Source organism: Gallus gallus, chromosome 5 (genome assembly GCF_016699485.2).
Source record: "Gallus gallus isolate bGalGal1 chromosome 5, bGalGal1.mat.broiler.GRCg7b, whole genome shotgun sequence".
Taxonomy (NCBI): domain Eukaryota; kingdom Metazoa; phylum Chordata; class Aves; order Galliformes; family Phasianidae; genus Gallus; species Gallus gallus.
In genome coordinates this window covers 12,236,859-12,255,733 of record NC_052536.1, presented here as the reverse complement: position 1 = coordinate 12,255,733, position 18,875 = coordinate 12,236,859, and the positions used below count along the sequence as shown (strand labels likewise).

General features: G+C 48.4%; 1 protein-coding gene and 1 long non-coding RNA gene across 2 annotated transcripts in view; one reads left to right on the top strand and one right to left on the bottom strand.

Annotated features, from left to right (window-relative positions):
* The window catches only part of TMEM86A (transmembrane protein 86A), a 26,481-nt gene extending 7,606 nt beyond the window's left edge, over positions 1–18,875 (bottom strand). The window contains exons 1-2 of the mRNA XM_426403.8: positions 18,787–18,875; positions 2,848–3,112 (exon numbers count right to left, since the gene is read on the bottom strand). Coding sequence (XP_426403.4) covers positions 2,848–3,112; positions 18,787–18,807 — 286 coding nt within the window. The 5' untranslated portion in view covers positions 18,808–18,875. The remainder of the gene's footprint in view (positions 1–2,847; positions 3,113–18,786) is intronic.
* Positions 10,195–16,426, top strand: LOC107053392. Its single transcript, XR_005860151.1, has 2 exons — positions 10,195–15,312; positions 15,963–16,426. It is a non-coding gene; the product is annotated as an uncharacterized LOC107053392 (long non-coding RNA).

Genomic DNA, 18,875 nt, shown 5'->3' with positions numbered 1-18,875 from the left:
TATTTCACAGATTTCATGAGTGCAGCACTGAGAGAGAAGGGATTTAGGATGAGAAGCATTTATAATGCAGGAAAGGTTAGAGCCATGGAGTGGTCAGGAGGGCAAGGTTACTTCAGCCTAGCTATGAGGAGTGATTTCTCCTTCAGTGGTACTGTGTGGAAAGTGCTGGAATGGAGAACTAAAGAATGAGTCGTCCTTCATGTAGGCAGCCAGCAGCAAGACAGAGGAGTGGGGAACAAGATGCAGCAGCCAAGCAGAAGCCCAGAAAGGCAGGAGTTCTGTGATATATGGTGAGGTCACAAGAGTCAGCTCTAAGGTTTGCTCATTCAGCACCCACAGATAAAGCCAAGAACCAGGGAAACCTGTGAGAGATGTACAGGGAGCAGGGTGCAATTTTCTTGCATTTCTCAGCCTTTGGCTCAGCCCTTCAATCACCAGGCAGATCAGGCTTTTACATCTGTCTGCTTCCTTCCTCTCTCTGCCTTATTCTGGGCCAGTTAAATGGAATCAGGGAGCCCAGGTTTCCTTCCCACTTCCCCTGCCCTGGAGTTTCTGCTCAGGCTGGCAGTAAGTCCTTTCTGTTAGCCCCCATCTTCCTTACTGAATGCATAACTGTTTCTGTGCTCCCATTAACAAAGGACATGGGTGTTAATACTGTAAAGTATCTTCCACATGCAGAAAGACACTAGTCAGAAAATAGCTTGCTATTAGTAGACCGAAACAGCAAAAATGAAAAGTGAAGTGTGCCAAGAGTAGGTTCTCAGGCTCTCACCTCCCTGTAAAATAACGAACAAATGTCTTTTTATAAACTCATTGTCTCAAAAGCTATTCAACTCAACCCAGATCTCAACCTTTTTTTTCTGCCTGAAAGCTATAGAAATTGAAGAGAAAGTACATTATTCTCTAGTAATTCCTTTTATTCCCCTGAAATTTGAAATTCCCACAAGGGATGCTGTCAAAAGTTTGAGTGCTGTCAGTTGTCAACAAGAGCAGCTTGCTGTGTTTAGGAGAAAATACGTTCTGCAGGAAAGGTGACAGGATAAGTGGGGTGGTGCACTTTATTTGCTGACAGCTGAAATGCAAATGTTAACACTTCACTACAGAAGGCAGTAGCTCAGATTAGTACAGACTGAGGCAGACAAGAGAAAGCCAAGGATCCAGGCTGAGATTCTCAAAATGCTCCAAGAGAACTAAACAAGCATTCTCTTTAAATCAAGAAGAAACCCACAAACTGGGGTAACTGGTCTGCTGATCTGCAGATTAAAACACTTGAACTCAACACTGAATTGCTGTGACAGGTTGACCTTCCGCTATCATTAAATCAAAGAAGTGACTCAGAGATATCCCAACTACGTGGGAATGGGGAACTTATGCACAGTCCATGTACAAAAACAGTCACGGTGAGAATCAGGTCTTGAATGTTTTCCAAGCCACAGCTCAAGAAGAAATGACAGGAGGCGAAACAGAAACATGGGCAGCTGGGCCAGGGTAACTTGTGCTGAGCCACACATTCCTGTTAAGAGGAGGCCTGTCAGTGGGAACGCCAACACTCAGCACAGAGTAGATGGCAACCCAAGAGATAGTCGGAGCTTCTCAACAACATGCCCAAAAGTTCAGCCAAACAGATCCAGTCCCCAAGGTCTAATCTACACCCCAGCAAAATCTTAGGAGTTTTTACAGGAACTTTTAATGAGATTTGGATAAACCCTTGGGAAGCAGGATTAAAACCAGATTCAAAGCATTTGGCTTTTGATATCTAGCATTTCACATACTTTCCTCTCATAAAGAAAGCAGAGCTTGTGGGAATTCCAGAATAGAACTAAATACAGACTTCATACAAGGAGTAAAAAATAAGACTTTGACTTTCATAGAAGTCAGAAAAGTTCCCCCATCTCATCACGTTTTCCAGTGGGACAGTCACAGCAGCCAGCTAACGGTGGGTGTTAAATGAGATCCCTCTGCTGGTGAAGTTGACTTCACAAGCCCCACCGATGCAGTGAAGTGAAGGACTTAACTGCTGCTGATTTCTTATGACAGTCTAAGGCCATGGCAAGCATTGCTGCAGGCAGCCTCAATGTGGCTTTAAATCATTAATCTAAACCATTACGTTCTAGTCTGCAAAACAGTGAAATAAAATAAGCTTGTTCTGCTCTGAGAGATGTAGATCTTTCTGTAGAGATGACAGGGTGTCATGGTAAGGTTTGCCCTTGATTCCCCATAATTTACGTGCCTTGCAAAACCAGCTCCCATGTTTTTACAACAGGCTGCATGATTCATGCTGATGAACCTGAAAGTAGGACAAGATTTCCGACGATTTGCTTTCTGACATCCATTTAAACTCCTCCCCCTGGCTGTGGGCTTATCTTCTGCAACTTAAGGATCCTCTCTACCTTCTCTCCACTAAGGGCCTTTGCATCGTGTGCCTTACTTCTGCATCCTTGTAGAGAAGGACTGACACATCTCCCCAAGGAGAGACAGGAGGTAGATACTTCCTGCAGCTTCATGGGAGATGCTGTGCTGTGAGTTTCCTCCTCTTCCCAGGACATTCTGCCCATGCCACTTTCCCAGCTCCAGCCAGATGAGACACTACAAACACGTGCCAAGGAACCAAACCTGTCTTAATGACCTTTCTGACTTCAGGACACCTCAAGAGAAGCTTAAGAGTCTCATCCATGATGTGACGCCTCTAACTGCAATGGATCGTAGTCTAGGAATGACTGTCTCCACACTGCGAGGCACTTAAGCTGTACATGAGTAAATAAAACATGTGACAAGCAACTCACTACTAAATAAACAGAGTAACAGCTGGGCACTGCGGCAACCCTTCAGGACTCACACTGTACTCACCATGAATGAAGTAGCCCTGCTCCTGCCAGATGAGAAAGGCATCTCCCACTGCTGAGAATATCAGTCCTGCTAGGATGCGGCTGGCGCTCCGGTGTGCCACTAAAAAGTTAATTCCATGAGCCAGAAGGAAAACCCACAGGCAGAAGATGGGCAAACATTTGATGAGGGCACTGAACCAGGAAGGACTGGAAGTTGGCAGCCAGAGGACAAAATAGACACAAGTCGCTTTAAAGAAGGGCACCAGTTTGGGGCCTTCACTCTTCACCTAAAGAAACAAACATTGAAAAAAGAAAAATTAACAGGGCCATCAGAAGCATCAATGGACTGTCCTGCAAAACAGAACCATTTCCTCCATTCTGAAAGCTTTTCTTTCTTGTAGACAGTCAGCTAGCAGCATTTCTACCTCAGAAAAAGGCTGCTTGAACTTAATCATTCTTCAACGTAACCTCTTTGTAAACCTCTTCTGAAAACACTTCTTGGCTGCCAGAATGGAGATGGAGGGAATTTTAGATACTTTTTATCAATTCTATTTAAAACATTTAGTCAAACACCACTAGTGGTCTTTGTACCTCTAGTGTTTAGACTAACCCCTTTTATACATAGCTTTTCCGGTAGCTGAGAATATCTTGCACGCCCCAGGAGTACCACAGCAGCAAGCAAGCCAATAAAAGTACTAATCTCCCCTCCAAGGTTGGTCCTCTTGTTTAGCCAGCTGCAGATCACCCTGGGGATACAAACTCTCTTCTAGCCCATTCTCTCTCCCGCCCTGTAGGCTCACGCCTGGAGCTTGCTATCACCACGTGACTTCAAAACCCATCACATCAACCTCCAAGGTGAGGATATCACTTCCTTAGCTGACTAACATAACAGCATCAATCACATGTTGTTTTGTTCAAGCATCACACTAATAATACACTGTCCATACTGCAGGAAATGCTTTGACTCAGGGGTCTATTGCGTAAGTACAGACAGAAAAATGCAGCATGGGCACTGGGCTACTCACAACAAAGCCACAGCAGAGATGGGATAGGGAGCTATAGAGTCTGCAGGCTGGGTCTGCTCTTACCATACACTCACCTGGGACCATTCTGAACAGCTGTAAGATATATATTGCGTTCAGTGTCCCTCCTGTGGCACTTCTGCATTTCAGTGCAGGTGTGGACAACCTCAGCTGAGAAACGAAGCTACTATTTTATTTTCTCCTGTGGCTGATGGCTAAAGCAAGGAGCAAAGGAACAGACAGTGACTGCCTGGTGCACCTACAGTGTTGATGAGCTAGGTCCAGGGAAGTCTGCAACTAAGGCAGTGCAAACTCCAGAGAACCCCTCCAAGCAGGACTTCACTCTCAACCTTCTCATTTCTTTAGTCAAGCAAGATTTAGTCGCTTAGTATCACAGCAAGCAACCATTACTCATGGCCAAAAGGCACAAAGGCCTTATACACTGAAAAGAGGACACGGGGAAAAATTTAGAGGGATCAGAGCTGAGTTCACACTGCAAAGTCCATCAAAAACAGAATATCCATGTTGCTTATTTCAAGCAAGGACCCCATGCTCCATGCTCCAGAAACCTGAAAAAGAATTGCTGGTCTATTTTTTTTTTTTTCTCCAAATCACCTGGCCCTATTTCTGCTTCCTGTACCATGGAACATCCTTGTTGTGACACAAAAACAGTGCCCATCTTCCTTCGGCACAGCATGCTTTGGTGCAGACACCTGAAATGGCCGGAGGCTATAGAGCAAATAGCTCCACGCTTACAGTGCTCAGTTAATAAAGCATACACTCATCAAAATTCAGCAGGTTTTACAGCCATAAGCAAAGGGAATCGAGTGAAATTGGAAGACAGAGGCAGAAGCAGTGGAGGGCATCTTTACATGTGGTATCTAAAAAGGAATGCAATCTCTGAAGCAGCAAGACTATAAATAAAGGGCATCCCAAGAAGACAGAGCTTTCAAAACCATTCTCACATCCGATGGAAAGTTCCCCAGCATATCAGCAGTTTCTTAACAGTAAGGTATTTCATCGTTCCTGCATACATTATTCATAGGCTATTGTCAACACAATTTTTAAACGCTCCATTAAACAACCCAGCTACACAATTCACTCACAAAAGGACATCAGAAAGCTGCTAAGTTTCTTGTATTACACCGTGAGTCCTCTACTTAGGTTGTCTAAATTAATCACCGTTTACCTCCCCTTGTCTGGATTTCTTGGAAGAACTCTGGCAGTAAGTAACAACTGAACTAGAAATAAAAGTCACAAAATCCCACACAGTCCCACAGCACTGGGTGCACTGGGAACTAGCAAGTTACACGGGGGGGAGTGCAGCCACACTTCCTCCTCCTCTTCTGAAGCGATGCATCACATTGTCCTCAGCCACCTCCAAAGCTGCTGCCTGGTTCCAGCTCTGTCCTCTCCCCTTCTGTAAAACTCTTTTGTTAAAAACACAGTTGATCGCATTCTCTCTCTCGCAGTTGCAGAGATGGTAGCACCTCCGGCAGGATCCCCACCTCTGTCCTGCCAGCCATGGAGGAACCCCACTACAACATAACGAGCCTGAGACCTTCAGGAGGGAAGACTAACTGCTTCCAAGGATAGGAAGGATTTGCAGCATCCACAGTCCCTGTAACAGTCTCAGCTAAGGTAAGTAATATCTTCTATCTCTGAAGATAGAAGTCTGTGCTGGAAGGTGTCATTCAAGTTCAGCTTTGTTTGCAAATCACAGCAGCACCTTAGAAGCATACAGGAGAAAATTTGGGTTAACAAACACAGGAAGTTTCATTTAATACCCCATCTTAAAATAAAAACACCTGCAGTTTGAGCAGTTACCATTACAATCACAGCTTGCCCTCCCCTGTGTGCACACATGACGAGACAGGTTTTAATTACATTTGTCATTTTCCCCAGGAACCTTGCCTTACTGAATGTGAGATATGCAGTTGTGCAGAAAGATTATGTTTGCTTGGTAACCTTGAAATTATCATTTTCTACTATCTGAATTTGAATTTTCCAAGCCCAACCAGCATTATTTTAAAATAATAGTTTGCATTATTTCCACCCCAGGAACAACTGAGGAATTCTTCAGGCGTAAGGGGTGAGATTCCAATCTCAGTTGCTCACCCATAACTCTGGAATTTAGGAGTTAGAGTCCTCACTTAAGAAAAACCTCATAGACCTAGAAGGCTTCTCATCATTAACTCTTTATTCCCTTGCACCTTTTCTACAAGTATACTTCAAATGAGTTATTTCAAAACATGCCCTTGCCTATTACTCTGTGCTACGGCTCAGATGAGCTCCTGTGCTGGCTCTGACCAAAAAGAGCGCTCCATGAGGGACACTTCACAGAGACAGAGGTTCCCACATAGCTAAGATCCAGGCACCCATCCTGCTGGGATGGTGCGGCACCAGATATGTTTGGGAGAAACACTGCAAGAAAGGCTGAAGCAACAGAAGGATGAGGCTGGGGGATTTCCCTCTGTTTGGACAGGTGGCTTGGACCTAGGTAGAGAAGATGGGACAACTTGCTAGCCAGAGGACAAGTCACGGCTGGTATTGGGAAACTGTGTACCAACATGAGTGGAGGCTGTGGCTTGAGGAAAGCCAAGCACATAATCCATGACTGGACTTGCCTGTACCTCAGGGAAGGAAATATTGCTTGGATGGATAGGCAAATTGCATCAAACCAACCATCTCCTTTGCACTGTCTCCCAAAGACAGAACTTGAGATGTAGCTGTGCCATAGCATTGGAAAATGAAATATTTGCTGCAGGGTACAAGATCTTTTTGTTGATGTATGACTTTTTATGGCTTTAAGCTGGGTTTTGCCATTTTATTAAAATGCCTACTGAATTTTACTCTCACTTCTTTTCTTTATCCACTGCTCATTTACTCTAGCTGACACACAGCACAGAAAATATCTTGAATGCAATGACAAAACAACGTTTGCAAGCTTGGAATTGAGCATAATTCAGGGCATTTTTTCATCTCCTATGTTTACCGAGTCATTTAGAGTCTTCAAAAACTAGTTCAAGTTGCTGTAAAGACACTATGTCTGTATTTGTGGAGTTCTAATGGAAATATGCATATTTATTAAATTGTCTGCATTCAGACAGAGCCAGTGAAACCCTCCAGAGCTTAGATAGACCGTGGGGAAGTTGTGTCCTGGCTCTCACCAAGAGATGTACACCCATGATCTTTAAACACAACCTGGTACTGACACAGAGAGCTCTTTGGAGGCTCATAGCTTGGATATCCACCTCCCTGCCAGGGATTCATAGGTGTACAGTATTCCTCTTTGTTTTGTCTGTTCTTGTTCTGCTCCAGCTTGGAATATTGCTCATTTCCTTGTTGTTGTTGAGCAGTGACAGATGATGCTATCACACAAGTACTCCAAACATGCTGTGGTTTGGTATTGGTGTAAGACTTCTTGAGAGGCTAGGCTTGCCCATGAGGAAACACAGCTACGGGAGGAGAAGTAATGCAGGGCAATAAAGACTGAGAAAAGGTACCCAATGCACAAAATATATGCTGGACCTAGCATGCAGAAATGACCAAAAGCTTCATACAATAGCCCCTAAGCTACATCCTCAAATTAGTCATTGATGACTAGCCAAGAGCCCAGAGGTCTCTAATGACCCCAGGAAGCAATGTGGGATATCAAGTAATGTTTCTCTCTTCACAAGTCCCCTAAATCAGCCCACACAGAAAATGAGCATGCAACCTCATCCGCACAACAGCTGTGTGCCAGCTTGCTGTGGGGCTGTGGCTCACACCCATCAGGTTGTAAAATGCTGTTTTCAATGAGAAGTGTTTTAAAAATAATACCCCAGCTATTCTACTGAGCAACACTTGAGCACGACTGTGCATGCTGGCCAAAAAAAGCTGGGCTGCTGTCCTCCACCCATCCCTCCCATCGGCCTTGGCTGCCTGAGAACCGTTTTGTGTATCAGTGGCTGAGCTCTTTCTCCTGGCTTTTGGCATCGTTCATTGTGGATCCTGCCTTTGTTCTGCCTTACTGTGACAATAGCTCCCACCCAAGTTGTGCACCAGTAAGCATTTGTGGGACTTTGTTGCCATGTATCATCACACCACTGCACGTTTTTCTCAGTGCCCAGCAAATATGGCTCTTTACAAGACACTGAAAATCCTCTGCTGTTCAAGCCATGGAGGGATGGACCACTTCAGACCTCCTTCAGCCTGGAGATGAACCACAATTAGGACATGCAACAGACTGTCCTCTGCGGAGCAACTGGGAACCAACATCATCAGCTTTTGCTGAACTAAGAACAAACACAGCAGTGCTGAGCAACTCCTGGCCACAAACTCAGGAAAAGTCACGGTCCTCCTGGCCTTGCTGTGCTCCCATCCTTGCTCAGACAGTGCAACATCAAGACTTCTGCACAAGTGCACACTGAAACCATTATAAAAGAGGGATTTTTTTTAATGCAGGGGCGAGGATGTGCATGCAATAGGAAGTCTGAACTGCTGGGTACTCAAATGCACCATTTACATCATCCCTTTCCAAGGTGAATGCCAGAGACCTCGCTAGGCCACAGAGCAAAGGCCTGGCAGCCACTTGGGATGCTCAGCTCTGCATCCCTCCTGCATGGATCTCAGAGGTGGAGGAGGAGAAGGCTGAGATGAAAAGGGGCTGGCCAGTCAGCACTTCATAGTCCATGGATTGCTGAAACATTAGGGCTGGCTGGGATGGCCCCAGGTAGATGAGAGCACAGTGCTTTGCCTCCAACTCTGCTCTCTCGCAGGAGCAAACCTGCTCCTGGGGAGTCGCTTGCCTTTCACCAAGGAAGGAGCTGGCTTGCACATGTCCCAAGCTGCTCCTGAATGAAATTCCAAGAAAAAGTGTTTGTCTACAGAGAGTGGCAGAGTTACTGAATGAGCCAATCAACCTGCCTGAAGTACTGTGTTAATGCAACATACTTGTGCAAGCCAGGTATTAACAAGAGGGCTTATGTTTGTGTTGGATGTGCCATCCAGTGCATCCGGTGCAGGTGGCTCCTGAACAGACTCCACGTGCTGCAGGAAATCCAAAGTGATTGATAAACCCTTCTCCCCTCAGGTGGAGACAAAACGTACATAACGCCTAATAAATCCCCCAGGAGAAGGTGGTCCGTAATTCACCTTTGGGAGATTGCGTGTGCTGATAATGGACTGTTTGGCTCCATCGGGCTCACGCCGTGCCCTGACTTTGGCCAGGCCCTGCAGCATTTTGTTGCAGCTGCTGGCACCCCTCAGCACTCATCCATTGGGCATCCATTTCTCTGACAGGGTGGTGCTGTCATACTCTTCTCGAGCTCGGCTGTCCAGCCAGACCTGTTTGCAAGTAGTACAAAAAACAGGTTTTGTCTGACAGAAGATCCTCTGTTCAGCACAAGCCAGAAGTAGCTAACAGGGGTTGGCCTGAACACTTCCTGCCCCGAAGGGATGGTCCTCCTAGCTCAGCCACTCGCAGCAGGGGCAGTGGGCCCAAGGCAGCCACTCCACTCGGGGAAAAAGCATTCTCTTCAGCCTCTCCTGCAAAGCAGAGCTGGTGTTCTGGCTTCTCTCATCCCTCCCTGCACTCCAGCAGCCTCAGTACCCTCCTCATCCCCATGGATCAACTGCATCGCACCCCTCTTAAGCAAAGTAAGCTCCAGCCACACTTCCCAGCTTGGTTCCACAGTTGAGAGCTAGAAATACCTCTCTTCTTTCTCTCTTCCCTATTTTTTTTTTTAAAGAACAAGCTGTGGCTACTTGCCATAAAAATACAATTAAAATTTTGGCACAGGCCCCTGCAGTCCTTGGGTGGTGAACTCAGATACATTACTGCACAAGTTCTTGGCATCGGAAGAGTCGCCCTTTGGTGAGAGACACAGGGTAGCAGGCAGCGTGTTGAGGAGTAATCAAACTGGCATCTAAAAAGGGCACCTCTGTGGGGCTGGGCCGCCCCACACACAGCTGCATGCAGAAACGAGAACTGCAATAAAAAGTTTCATTACCAAGCCAAGATCCTACGTGACTTGCACTCACATCAAAATTCAGCCTAATCACCAGATTAACCCAGGAATGGAAACCTGTTGGCACTGAGATTAAAACCTTCCATACAAGTGCTTTTTCCCCCCAGTGCAGTGAAAAGGGAGCAACATGGAGCAGCAGTCTGATCCCCCAGCAGTTGCCAGCACCTCTGCCTGGCAGTGGGGCAGTGTTTGCTTGCAGCATCGGCCTCTCAGGGCAGAGCGCAGCTCAGTGCCTGCAGGCAGCAGCACGGCGGGGACACTACAGGGCCACCCAGCTGCAAGGCAGCACGCCAGCATGCAGGACAGGATGTTTTGCATCAAGCTGGCTGGCGAGCACGCGAGCAAGGCTCACCATGTCCCGGGAGAGCTGGCATGTGAGACTGCAGGCGTACTTCTCGATGTCTCTTTCTTGATGAACACTCTACAGGTGGGATTTCTCCACTACAGGCTGCTGCCTGTCCCTAGAATAGGACACTGCTCAAGTTTGCTCTATACAGTGCTCTATTTTGGCTGTGTTGTGATGGGAGTAGGCTATAGAAGACTGCACAGGGCACATAACCTACAAAGGATACTCAAATAAATGGCTTGGGAAGGTAAAACAGATGAGGAGCTCTAGACAAGCTTGACAGTGTTTTCCAGAGGATAGGAAAAGGGCTACAACCATGAGTCCCTGTCCAGATGCCAGGGAGGGGAGACCCACAGGGCCAGGAAGAGCTGGCAGGCTGCCTTCCCTCCTGCCCCTTCCCAAGGCAGGGCAGGATACACCCAGCTGCCACTCACAGAGCAATAGCAATGCCCATGCACATGCAATACAAGGACAACAGCAGCTCCACCTTGTCTTCAGTTCTTCAGTGAAGAAATTAAAAGATGCTGGATGCTGAGCAGTGGCAGTGGCTGTGCTCACCAGACTGCTTTCAAGGTCAGTTTGGCTCAGTACCAGATGTGACCCAGGAGCTCCTGGATATTGTAGCACTGTGCTGTTACACCTACACCTTAAAAAAAGCATCTGCAGACACTTGCAAAATAGCGAGGAGGAAAGCCACAAAAAGGAAAATGGAGTCTCACCTTCAACAGACTCCTACAGGAGGCCTTACACAGGCGAGGGAACAGTCCTGTAGCAGCCTACAGCAGGGGCAGATGGTTCTGGGGCCAAGGGAATCCTCCTCACTGTGTGAGGGCATTGCCTGTGCCACACACTGCACCAGGAGAACGGGATCGCTACAACAGCCAGACCATGTAGTCACAAAGGAGTCTGCCCTTGGCGTCCCAAGGAGCCCTTAAGATGCTAACTCATAAGATGAGAATATAGACAAACACACTTCACCCTGAACTTGAAACTTGGCTCAGATGTACGCGTTTTTGTTAGGACTTGTTTTGTTTGGGTTGGTTTTGCTTTTCTCCTTTAGCAAGCATCGTCTGTTCTGTGTGCTGGGCCGGTGCAGGATCGCAAGCAGGGCTATTTTAACAAATGTTGTTTAACCAGAAGTAGAAATGATTGACTCCCATCTGTAGCCATCCTATACCCGTCAGCAGTTCTGGAGATTGCTTTTGGAGTGCAGTCAGCAATGTACCACCGCCGGTGACCAACAGAATCACCAGTCAGTTCAGATGTCTCTGCAGGGGCCAAGGGAGCTGTCACAGACCCGTGCTTTCAGGGCAGCCCGTTGGCTCTCAGAAATGAAAACAAAACAAAATTGTATTTGCCTGCCAGCATCTTATCTCAGAGCAGAGATTGCTTTTCCCTCCTGGGATCCCAGATCTTCGTTTTTGTGTAAGAGAAAGCAAACCCCTCTAAGCATTTCCTTCACTGCCACACTCACAAAAGAAGCCCTTGCAGATGTTTAAAAACCCGAGCCATAATGGATCTGTCTTTTCTCCTCGCCCATCAGAGCTGCAGTGCTGTCGCTGCAGGGGCACACACCCTCACCGGGTACACGAGGTCAGGTGGGGCCGCATCCCCAGCGCTGCTGGGACCTTGGAGCATGGCTGTGGAGCTGCACGGAGCTTCAGCACACAGCCGGCTCACTGGGCAGGCCTCGGGATGGGACAGGGCAGTTATTTGGCCTCTCAGACTAAAATCCAGATAAGATATTTCTTCTGTGTATGGAAAAAAGTCTCCACAAGTCACAGAATCATAGAATGGCCTGGGTTGAAAAGGACCGCAATGATCATCTAGTTTCAACCCCCCTGCCACGGGCAGGGCTATCCTGGGGGTGTTTCCCAGGCAGAAATCTGGCAAATAAAGCAGGGCTATGCTGAGAAATCCAGGAAGGATAGCTCAGCTCATCTTGTGCCTACTGGAAAACTGAATGAAATGCTCCGCATGCGTATCATGTCCTGAGGGCTGAACGCTTGTGAAACGTTGTTAAAATTAGAAGGGAAAAGAGCAGCATATTTAGAGAGTTGCCACTCTGTTATCTCATAAAAACCTGGTAGCCCTCCTCATTTTGTAACCAGGCCAATATGTTTTAAGAGAATGGAGGATGTGAGGTCAACATGTGACAGTGGAGTCACAGATTTTAATTCCAATATCTGTTCTGGTGCCAAGACGTGACCTGGACAAGCCAGCACCAGATACAGATTACATGAAGATTAATTGGACTTTCCCACCCAGTTTCAACAGAAAGGGGCAGCCAGGGTGGCAGATGCAAACATCAACCTACACAATCACTAACCCACACACTCCCAGGATTCACACTAGAGCATTAAGGGTTTCACTTGCAAAACCCCTGCTGCAGTCGGTTCGTGTATACAAATGCAGACCGTGTTCACAAATAAGCACGTACACCTGCATGCCAGGGTAATGCCCTTTACACTGAGGGTGCGGGTCCATGCCTGCATGGGGCATGAACCAATAAATCATCTTGAAAACTTCATAAGCATCAGTTAAACGATAAGATTGGTCACACTCCTTTTATATTAGGGTTGCAAGGAAAAGCCATGCAACAGGCTTAGTCTCTTGAAATGGAACGTAATCCAGCACTGTTATGCAGGCACCCTGGCTGGCTCTGACTAATGCCACAACAAACCAGAAGACACGAGCTGTGGGCTCAGGCTCTCAGCCAGCACAGACCCACTTCTGCTGAAACCATAGCAGACACAATGACTCACGTAAGGCTGAGGATCTGCCCCATGTGTCTAGCATGTGCTGAAAAATGTGCAGCTGGCTTAGCTTCAAAGCTACCCCCAGTCTTAAACAGCAACTCAATCAGAGACTACTTGTTGCTAGTGTAAATGGATTTATTTTGATACAGAATTGTAAATTCAGTGCCTGGTACTAACTGGTACCATGTTTGTCTCCAAAGATGTTATCAGGTGAGAGACAAAAAACGGAAACCAAACAAAAAGTCCAAAGGCTATTCCATTAACATGGCTTACTTATTCTCCTCAATCTTGGAAGTGCATGTTTTGCAGTAATTTACAGGAGTTAACTTCTGGGAGGAAGCGTAGCCTGCTGGCAGAAACCAGATGTTTTCATTAGCTCACCACTAGGTGAACCAAAACAGCCACCACCCTCATTAGCAGGCAGATTAGCACCAGGGAGAGTCAGCCTGCAACAATAAAATCAACACAAGCAACACAAGTTGCACTTACCCGGAGAGCAACTACACCCTGTGCAGTGGTGGGTCAGTCTGCAGCATAAGCCCTGGGCTCTCTGCAGACGTCTGAAATCCATCCCACATCAATATGCTTGCCACGGATCCATCACCTCTCAGCTCTGGGGGCATGCATTCCTCTCCTAGACTCAGCCTTCTCCTCCTTGTTACCTGGATACCCACTCACATTCAACATTACTTGGAGGGGAGTTCCACACTGACACACTTGCCATACAGAAACCTGCCGTTAGCCCATTAGCTCAAATGCTATTTAGATGATAGCAGCATAAGCAATGAATACAGGAAGGTCACAAGATGCAGAGACCATCACCTTCATTTTGGGCATGCTGCAGTAAGCGAAATCTCCATCATAACCACAAATCTATTGGTCATTTGTGTGACATGAAGGGCAGTGGATAAATGAAGCGCTAATATAATATTCATATTGGCCTCCAAGGGGGAAGGGAGTTACAGAACTGATTATCTTCTCACAGCTCAGGTTTCCACATGATGCCTGCCACCATCTTTTTCCCAGAGCCTCATTTCACTGGAGCTGTTGGTCCCTCAGTGTTACGCAGCTACACACAGAGAAAGATAACTTTGGCTCTTCCATTACACTGAGTGTGTTCTGGATGGAGATACTTGAAGAGGAAAAGAGAACAACAGAAATGCATCTCTGTCCATTAAGAGGAATTAGTATACGTACAGGCTTCTGAACTGGACCCATAACCTTAGTACACCAAGCACACTTGGAACAACAGCCGCGTGCGGCTTGAGCGATACACTCGAGTTAATGAAGCCTTTAATCTACAGCACCGCCTGCAGCAGCCATCAGCTCTGGCTGCTTAATGCAGCCACACTGGGACTGCAAAAAGCAGGAGAGAAGTCTGCACTTTGTAGCTCCGCTTTCACTACAACAGCAAAGGATGATAATGGCATCGCAAGAATGCCCAAGTTCAGCCTTAAAAAACAAAAAAATCACGGTGCAGTACTACACCTGGACCCTTATTGCCTAAATCAGCACAGGTCGTCGGGCCAAAGCTTTAAGGCTCCTCCCGAAAGGAGTGACTGACATAAATGTTGCTAAGATCCTGCTAAGCTTACCTGAGGTGATGCCTCCCTCCCTTATTTCACTAAGTTCAGAGATCTCATCTATAACTCATTCAGATTGGCTTGGTTTTTATTACAAGTGCCGTATTTTCACAACAGTCTGCGTGGTATGTAAATGTGCATGTTTACAGGCCTTCTGTGTAATAAAATTCCAGTTTATGACATATTTAAGTAACTGGAAAAATTATAACGAAAGCAACAACGCTGGGTATAAGCAAAGAGAACAATTAAAATAAACCTCTCTACCATTACAGTTAGTTCCTAGATGGCTGCTAACACTTCATTTCTTAATGCAAAATTAACACATCCTCTACTTAAAAAGTTCAAGGCAGAATCTAGCCTTCTCAGTTTGAGGATCGTGGAGCCTACTTTCCAATAGCAAACCTTTAAAAGCTTTTAGACTACGTTTAGACCTACTGCTGCTGCAATTGTGCAGAGCACACAGAGTCCTTAGGCAGCGTGGTTTGTGTCAGGTTTCTATATTCAACTGGATCAGATATCCACCCCATACCCAGCCGTACCCTATAGTTGTTACTTTCATATCGTACATTCCTCTCTTTTTCTTAGCCCAGTTTTTGTAAATGACTTTCTTGTTCCCGGACAGTGACTCCCTGCTCCTACCCAAGGGTGATGAAGGCTGTTCCCAGCAGGGCACCTTGCAGGAGAAGGCACCAAGGCCTCGACTTGCTTGATGCAGCCAAAGCAACACCTTCTTCTCCAGTCCAGCAGTCTCCATCTAAAGATGCAAGTATGTCAGAGGATGAAAGGGAAGGGATGGGAACTGTTCATATATGGCTTCTGGGCAAAACCAAACAGGGCTGTGCTAGGCCAAGTAAGAGCCAGGTGTGGAGAGAGGGTGTTATAGGGATGAGAGCACCACTTAATGTCTTTATATGTCCCATTCCATTTTCCCCAAGGTGATGTGTGAAGCCCTGTGCTTAGTTTAGCCCTAACTTCATTTAAGGGAAAGGAGTGTCTCACTGAGTCTGTAGCATCACATAAGTGCCAGAGTGGCTGCACATCTCCAGGCTCACCTGCTCTGCATTTGCAGCCCCTACAGTCATGGTACGTGCTGGAGAGAGGTCCTTAGGGCAAGGGAATCTCCCACAGCTTGACGCTAACAACTGCTTACCCACTAAAGAGAAAAAAAAAAACTTGAACAAAAACTACTAATGAGGCATTCTCAGGAAGACTTTTATTAAGATAGGACCAGTGATGAGTGAACAAGAAGGGAATTAAACCTCACGTATCTATAAAGCAAATGTGCTGCTTGCTAAAACTGCCCTCCAACCTCAAGCTTTCAGCCCACTCACCTTTAGGCAGAAAAAAAGCAGCTCCTAACCAGAGCAACACCAGCAATAACAATTTTTAAGCAGGATGCTCCTGCTTGCCTTTCAGAATAAACAGAAGCTTTCCTCCAAGGTGACTTCCAACCAGAGCAAGCGCTGCTCACCAGCTGGAGCAGGACCGGCAGACACACATTTTCACTGCCACAGCCCAACTCTGTCCAAGTCTGGACTCCAGCACCACCAGGACCCTGGAACGTTACCCCGCAGAGTACCTGGCACAATACATTAAAAGGTGTTTGGGCCACAGACTTCTTTATTTGTGGGCACACTCCCCTTCGGCACATCTGCATTGTGCAGCACCAGAGACGCCAGCTCTGCACAATGCTGCGGACATGCCAAACCCCCAGGGCCATGATGCACACCTGGCAGCCAGCACTAACAAGCAGTCCTACACAACGTATCTCCCAGCCTCCTCTCCGGGGTTCATACCTCCATGCATGGTTTCTTCCAGCTGTCGGCTGTGCAGCAGACCTGGAATTCAGTGTTTTAATTAAACCATCACGTTTCTCGCAAGAGTGTCTTAGTGGGGGTGATGCTTAAGTAGTCTGGGCCATCTGCTGCAGTTATGCACAAAGGCCATAGCTTTGGAAACTGGAAAGAAAACCGTGTCACTCTTGGCTGTGTTCTTCTAGTGTCTTCCCTGTTCAGGCTGATGCTGCAGGACACCGGGAGAGAACATATGCTGTAGACAAATCAATTCACCTGGCTAATTTGATTATGCCTCGGGTGCTGCCCCTTAGACAGTGCCCCTATCTGGGGCAGCAGAGACAGTCACACTGTCTCCAAACACCTGATCTATCTGTGCAGCAAAAGGCAGCAAAGATAAGGCCTGGGCCCCAAGGAAAGCACCTCCCTTCATCACCCAACTGGCTGGCGAAAATCCACCGGCTCTTCAGCCCACGCTCAGTCCTTCTCACCCCATACGCAGCTCCACTTGCAGCTGTGCAGTGGCCATGCCGTGCTCCCAAGCAGCACAGAATGCCGTTCCAGCCTGCCCGCTGTGGCTGCAGCACAGCCAATGGCAGAGCCATACCGCATGCTCCTTCAGGAGAAGAGCAATGTGAAAACACACCAAAGAGGATGTGCAAAGAGCTGCTCCTTAACACACTGAAGGCTGTCAGCTCTGCGCTGCGATCTCTCTGGAGGATCCGACCAGTGCCTGCCGAAGCCCTCCCACATCTGTAGCTGTGATGCACAGCTGCAGCTCCGGTCACAGCTCCCGGTGCCATCATTTCTCCAGCAATCTGCAGCCTCACCCTGCATTAGCTGCCTTTGGTGAAGCAAAGGGTCGGTATGTCAGGGATGAAGCCAGAGCAGGAGCGTGTGTTGTTACATGACAAAAGAACGAGTAAAGAAAACACTGCTTTCATGTGCCGCCCTGAGTTACCTTCTGAAAGTGTAGTTCCTGGTAAAGCCTTCTTAAATTACATACAGCCTTCCCAACGCATACTCATGTGGTAATCATTTGCCCTTTGCTGCAAGACCACCCCGATGAACCAGCCCCAAGAGCCAAGTACTGTCTCCTTTCAATTACGAAAGCAACTGCCAGCTTTTAGCCATTCCAGCATCGTCCCAGGGACAGATTTCATTTCCACGGTACAAGCACACAGCTCACTGTAACCAAAGCATTACTTAGGTGAATGTAGCTTAGGGCACAGCAGCACTAAGATACCAGGCCTCTTCAGTTATTTCTGTAAAGCACAAGGAAAAAATAAGAAGTCGTTTGGCCATACAGTAGAGTAATTTACAGGCTACTTCCCTCTGTCTCTGAAGATAAAATCATCCCTAGGCTGCTGATGAGCTTAGCAGGTACATGGTAATGACTGGGGGAAATTCATCTGAGCAATGAGACAAGGCGAGCTGCTGCGCAGCGCTGGCAAAGGAGAACAGAAGTTTCGAACCTCGGCTCTGTGAGTTAGAGATGGGACAAGACAGAGGGCTGGGGGGATCTGGACCAGCCACCAACCACAGCTTTTCACATCGGGACGATGACGGATGCTTAAGGAGCCGGGATACCGACCGTAGGTGTTTGGTGCCGCGGGGAAAGCACCGCCAGGCAACTCTACTGACAGACGGCCCTTCTCGGCGCACCCGGTGGGCTGCTGCTGCGTTCAGCCAAATCCCTCGCTTTCTAGAAACAGGAGCATGCGAAGCAGCGTGTGACGGCACGGCTTCACTGCCGTTCCGCTGAGCGCTTTGTCTTCTTCCAGCATCCCCTCCACCCGCGGGGTCGGGACCCGGCACCCGGCACCACACGGCCTCCGCCAAGGACGGCACCGAGCTGCTGCTCGCCGCTGCTTACGGTACGCTAATTAAGCTTCGCGACTCCCCGTGGGACAGGCAGGTGACACCATCCCTGCCTCACCTCCGCCGCGCGGCGGCAGCGCCGGAGCGGCTCCCGGGGCAGACCAAAGCGGGCGGCAAAGCGGCGTCCGGCTCCGCGTGCGGCACTGCCGGCCAGGAGGGGAGCGCAGACGGCGCGCAAGGAGGGGGCGAAGCCGCGGGGCCGGGAGGCACGGCGGGCACGGGGCTGCGCGAGAGCCCGGGGCAGCGGCCGCACGGAACGCAGCGAGGCCTGGGGGCGGGTGGGCGAGCCCGGGCGGACGTAAACAGCGGCGCTCCGAGCAGATACGTCGCGCACGACGCAGACCTACCATACGGACGTTTACAAAAATAACGGGAGGAAGAGGCGAGGAGCCGCCGGAGCCGCGCCGCCGGAGCGCAGCCGCGGCCGGAGAGGCGGGGAGCAGCTCTCCGGCAGCGGGTACGGGGGCAGCGGGTGCGGGGACAGCGGCGGGGGAGGGGTCGGAGGCAGACGGCCGTGCGAGGGCGCGGGTCCCGCTCCCCCCGCCCGCCGCACGGCCCGCACTCACCACGGTGACGGGGGACACCATATCGGCGGCGGGGCGCGTCCTGCCGAGCCGTGCCGAGCCGTGCCGTGCCGCCGGCCCTGTCGCTCCCC